At 54.8% G+C, this 5,806-nt stretch overlaps 1 protein-coding gene across 1 annotated transcript; it reads right to left on the bottom strand.

Annotated features, from left to right (window-relative positions):
- Positions 1-4: 4 nt before the first annotated feature.
- Positions 5-3,855, bottom strand: MIF4GD (MIF4G domain containing). The gene is made up of 6 exons (XM_062506438.1): positions 3,784-3,855; positions 1,789-1,925; positions 1,520-1,629; positions 1,079-1,234; positions 359-451; positions 5-232 (listed from the first exon to the last, which is right to left on the bottom strand). The coding sequence occupies exons 2-6, from the start codon at positions 1,868-1,870 to the stop codon at positions 5-7; spliced, it is 669 nt and encodes a 222-aa protein (XP_062362422.1). The 5' UTR covers positions 1,871-1,925; positions 3,784-3,855.
- Positions 3,856-5,806: the final 1,951 nt, after the last annotated feature.

The following is a 5,806-nucleotide window of genomic DNA, read 5'->3' as shown; positions in this document are numbered from 1 at the left end:
GAGGTTAATCTGTCACTTCACTGTAATAATATTTCTGGGCAGCGTCCGTCATCTTCCATTCAGCAGCCCGGAACTCGATGATCTCCAGCAGCAGGAGCTGGGACAGGGAGCTGAGCCCCTCCTGCAGAAGGAAACCATCTCGAAGGAGGGAGAAGAGCTCGTCCATCCGCTGAGAATTCATCTTCTCCAGCTGCTCACCGATGCGGTGGAGCTGCAGGACCAAGCAGTCCACCTTCAGAAGGAAGAGCAGATGGCTGAGCATAAAAGCAATGGAGGCTCCTCTGCACCCCCAGGGCTGTGCTTTTTACAGGTCCTTGGCAGGACAACAGGCACATCAGCAGCTCTTCCCTGCACTCACCTCCTCCTCCTTCTGCAGGCTGTCGGGCTGTGCCAGCCGGAACAGGCAGTCGTACACAGGGTTCACCAGAGCCATCATGGGCATGTTGTTCACCTGCAAGGAGAGCAGAATCAGCCTGGGCCAGAAGGGAGTCTGCAGCTGTTTGAAATAGTTATTCCCTTGCTGCTCTCCAAAGGAGAAGGGAGCAGCACATAGCTGTGCTGTATTAGTGGAATCCACATCAGAGATCAGACATTTGAGTCTCCAGGAACCAGAGGAGCTGAACAAATGATGTGAAAACCTCTGTTTTTAAATGTAAGGTAGTCATGGGAAATACACTTGTTCCAACAGTGTTTTTTCTGTCTACAGCTCTACTCTTGCATCATTTTTACATCTACTCCAAGCAGGAATTCAAAGTTCACACGCTGCACAAAAGCCTGAAGCCAAACTCCATCAGCAAACCCCACAGCAACTAAACCAGTCCAATCTGGGACATCTGGGAGCAGGAAAAAACACCAGGTACAAAATGAAGAAGCTGAGACTTTGTGACTGTTCTTGAAGACTTCCTCTGCCTCTCCAAGCCCTAGGTAGCACCAACCCTGCCAGCATCCTTGTGCTAAGCACCAGCTCTGGGGCTCTGTACAACACCCACCCAACACCCTTGCTCTGGTATCCTGAGATGCCCAGGCCCTCCTGGCACTCCAGGCAGCAGCAGCCAGCTGTTCTGCTCCAGCTCCTCACCCTCAGGTAGTCAAAGATGTTGCAGATGAAGGTGACGTAGCAGATCCAGGCCTGGAGCGAGCGGGTGCGCAGCTCCTCCCTGTCCTTGTACTCCTGCTGCAGCCGGTTCAGCAGGCTCCTCCGGAAGATGCTCTGGCCAACTTGTTTGCTCTCTGCCTGTAAGCCCACAAAAACAGGACAGGACGGAGGGATGAAATGGGTCCAGAGGGGCAGGGGGAATGCAGTGCCACACAGATACCCTCCTGTGATTCCCAGAGGCAGAAAAGCTGCAACTCGGTGCCTGTGCTGTCCCGATGCTGCCACTGCATGGGGCAAGTGGCAGGAGAGAAGAGATGGGCAAGGAGTCAGAGCACATAACTGGGGCAAAGCCCTTCCTGGTCCAGCCCAGGGACGAGCCACACAACAGCTCAGGTGTTTCACTATCCAGACACGATCTCTCACCTGGATGATGGTGTAGCAGATGCGCCCAGCCTCCTTGCTGAACACAGAGTCTTTGAGGGACTGGTCCACTATAATATTGGCCACTTTTTCCAGGTCCACATTACTGGGGTCTGCAGAGAAGAGGAATACTGTCAGGAGCCAGCCTTCTTTGGCCCCTGATTGCTTTGAGGCAGCTGGAAAGCAATCAAGGTCTGTGCAGGGCCCCGTACAGTCACATTAAATAGTGCAGAAACTGTGCGTACCAGAGGAGTTCATAAAAACTTGCTGACCTTTGAGGGCTGTTTTCAGCAGCTTCTGAGTCTCTGAGTCAAAGGACTGTATTTTGTACTCTTCTTTGCCTGTTTCCCCCATGACTGGTTTCCTCCAAGGGCAAGAATCAGGGCAATGGATGAGCTAGTGACAGTCCCTGGGGAAGGAGCACACAGAGCTTAGTTGGACAGAGGCAAACCTTCACCCATTTGCCATTTGGCACATGCCAGGTAGTGTTGAAGCACAAGCTGTTCCCCAAGGAAACTCTTATTAGGGCACCAACTCCACCCTTAGATGTATGCAAATTCTCAGTCGTACATCTTTTAAATCCTTGTCTCCTACCAGCTGATGATAGAACTTCATCTTCAGAGCCTTTATATTTTTCTGATATGAGAAACGTATTAGAGGCAAAGCAGACCAAAAATATATGTGGCTGTATCACAGGAAGGCACATGCTGCTCCCTTGGGCCTTTTAAACACCAATTCATGCAAAAATCTGGGAAGAATTGAAGCCAGTACAAAAGCATCCAACACATTCTCACCAGAGCACCTCTTGTGCACCAGAGCCAGGCTCCCTCAGCTTCCAGCATGACACAGCAACTCAGCAGCCAAATTCCCAACACCAACAGCTCCCATCTCGCTCAACCCTCTGCAGTCAAGCACTGCTCTGCAGCACTAGCAATGCTCCTAACTAGTCTCTAGATTGGTTTTTTCTGCTTCATGATACAATGGAGACAGCAAGAGGGTACGCACGGCACAGAGAGGAAGGGCTTTGACTCGCACAGGATCTGCTGGATGGAAATGCAGGGCTGACCAGATCGGCAGCACAAGCAGGAGAAGGCAATCAGCCAAATCAGTTTTGCCAGCTCGTCGAAATTCCTCGGCCATTACTCACCCCTCTCTGCTAACAGGTTCCTACCCAGATCAAAGCCCAAGAGTTTAGGGGCATGGGACAGGTACATTCTCTTGACACACAGCACAACAGTAACTCAGAGCAGAGAGCAGCCCTAAGGGGGTCACCACCTGCCGACGCTGCTCTCGCAGCCAAAGCTCTCACCTACCCTGAGACTAACACAGAGGTTTCTTTCCCAGGTGGATTCACAAGCAGCTGGGTGCCCCTCCGTGCTGTACCCCTCCGTGTTGGCAGACGCCTTCGTAGCCGACCTCTCCTCTCTCTGCATCTGCACTCATGCCATGCTGCAGTGCCAGTGGAGCAGCCCGAGATCAGCAGCAGCAGCCCCGTGTCCCACCGGCAGCACTTCCCCGGTGAGAGCACAGTGCCTCAGCGCAGGGGGAAGCGCCCGAGCCCGTCTGGCAGCGTCTGTGCCGCCGCCTCTCCCGGAGCTTCCCTTCCACGGCTCCCTACGATGGACACGGCTGCTTTGAAGTGCTGTGACAAATAACCCTGCCCAGAGCAAACCACAGCGTGTGAACACCGAGCCAGACGGGTCTCGCCTACACTAGAGACCCTCCTGCTAGCACCACCTTATCGGAAGGGCTGGAGGCAGTGGGTGACATGGGGTACATGTGCCACCGACGGCTCCTCTGCCACTGGCCCCTGCTAGACGAGCCGTCCCGGGGGCTGACACGGTTGGGGTCAGCACCCTCAATCTGCCGGTGATCCACCAGCTCAGGTGCCAGGGCACCTGTGACCTGCAGGATCACACCTGGCAGTATAGGCTGGACAAATCCTGGCCACTACAAGCAGAAGGAGTAAAGTAGAGTCTCCTCCGCCACCCCACAGCGTCTGCCCCAAGGGCTCTACCAGCCCCTGAAACCCCCATCCCATCCTCGCCGAGCCTCAGGTGGAACCCTCAGCACCGAGACGCCGCTTGCCCGGGGCAGCTGGAGCACCGGAGCTCCCAGGAACCCTCGCCGCTGCCCTCCCGTCGCTCTAGCCCCGCGGCTGGCACAAGCCCTAGGGCCACCGGACGGAGGAAGAGGCGGATCCCGAGGAAAGCACTCCCCGTGCTGCCCCGGGCAGGGCAGGGGGAGCCGGGCGCAGCCCCACCGACCTGCCGGCCGCCCCCGCTGTGTCCTCCGGCCGCCGGGACATCGCCGGCACGTCCCGAGCCCCGCGCCCTCCCGGCACGGCCCAGGTTTCCTCTTAGGTCATTTCCTCGCCCGAGCCGGGGGAGGGCCGGGCCGGGCCGGGCGGGAGAGCGGCGGCAGCGGCGGCAGCGCCACCGCCCGCGAGCGCCGGGGCACGGCGGGCTGAGCGCCAGCTACGGCCGGCTGCTCCTCGGGAAGTTCCCCCAGGCTGCAGCCCCAGACACCGTCCCGGGCACGGCCGCTGCTTTCCCGCGGGCAGCACTCAGCCCTGTGATCCGGTCCCCTGCGGGGCTGTCCCGGCGCTCTACGGGAGATAGCGGCGTGAATTCCGCCCTTCCCTCCCGGCCAGGGCTGGCTGCAGCCGAGCGGCATAAAAAATTAGTAGAAAAGAAGTCAGGAAAGGGGAGATGCACTAAACCAACGCACTGCAACAAGAGCTGAGTATGGTATAACACATTTCACGTTTTTCCTCTCAAATCTCAAGCATTTCATAAGGGAAGATCTCGCAGGGGGTGAAGCTTTCACCGCAGAGCAGCCAGGCTGCTGAAACCACGGAATGGCTGAGGGAGCACAGAACGAAAAATTTGGGGACATTTTCTGTAGCACTGCATGGCTGGATACAAAGCCTGAGGGTGTCAGGCTCAGGACTGGCTACCACAGCCGCTCTAGGACACAGCAGTGGGACTCGGCTGCAAAAATGCCCCTTAGCTGATCCCTTTTGGTTCAGTTCTCAACACTAATACCCAATACAGAGGGTACAGTTCTGCCTATGGCTGAGGAGCACCCACAATCCAGCAATGGGAAGTGCAAATGGCTTCTGTTGCCCCACACTCTGGGCCCCGATTATCCTCTCTTTTAGGCAGCAGGAAGGCCACAATGTTCTCTGCAGGGTCCAGCATAGGCACAGAAAGGAATAAACCAACTGCAGACGGACACTGCATGATGAAATATTTAATGTACCTTGTCTTAAAGGTAGGCACACACCGGGTGTGGTGTGCTCAGATGCTTTAAGGAAAAAGCAGCTGCAAAAGGTCCACTCAGGCAACACAGCAAAATACCATAGTTACAGTTTCTACATCACAAGAGAAATCCAAATTAAATATGATATACTCTAGTCCCGACTGTAAAACATTCATTTCCTGTCAGAAATGATGCTGTGCAGCTCTGGATGAGCATCCTGAGAGTGGGACTGTCCTAGGAACTCAGTGAGCCAGCCAGCACTGCAGGAAGCAGCATGTTCTTCACAGATCCTGTGTGTCCAAGGCTGGCTCAGTGGCCGTGGTGGAGCTGCAAACAACCACAGCACAATTCCTCACCAACACTCTGCCTGCTAAGGAGCTTTGGAGTTCTCATGGTAAAAGGCACTAGAAGAAAACAAACACAGGTGCTGAGCAGCTTGTGAGGTGAACTGCAAGCAAATCCCTGGTGAGAGGATTAACTTGGAAAGAAATCCCAATGGCCAAAATCGGCCAAGTCTCACAGCAAGGTATGTGCCACGTTGAGTCACTTGACACTGAACGGGAGCACACAGCTTCAAAGAGCAAATCTGTCACAGCACCTGGGAGAACAAGGTGACAAGTGATCTCTCCCATCTCCTCCTCCTCTAATTCTAAGAGATTTCGCTCCAACAGCACGTGTTTTGCCAGAGCAGCTTGAGAAATAAAACCTGTCCTCCTAGTGCTTCGTTCAGCCTCAGTCCCATGGAGAAATTAATATTCCTGTTACAGTGCTCTTCCCAGCAAAGTGCATGTGAGAAATCTATGAGGGACAGATGCTGATCAGAGGTGAAGAGGTGATTGTTGGATGCAGCTCCTAATATTGCTGAAGTTGACACATCTTTCTCCCTCTCACTGGGAGCCCAGATGCCTTTATGGCCCTGTAATATTTGTGACTCACAGCCCAAAGGCCTGCCACCAGGGAGTCTCTTCCACAGCCTGGGCCAGACAGGCACAACTTAAACTCTGGCTTTGCCACCTGTTGGGTAGA

This window comes from Cinclus cinclus, chromosome 20 (assembly GCF_963662255.1).
Source record: "Cinclus cinclus chromosome 20, bCinCin1.1, whole genome shotgun sequence".
In the NCBI taxonomy this organism is placed as follows: Eukaryota; Metazoa; Chordata; class Aves; order Passeriformes; family Cinclidae; genus Cinclus; species Cinclus cinclus.
Note: the sequence above shows the minus strand (reverse complement) of the source record. Positions and strands in the feature narration are given on the sequence as shown.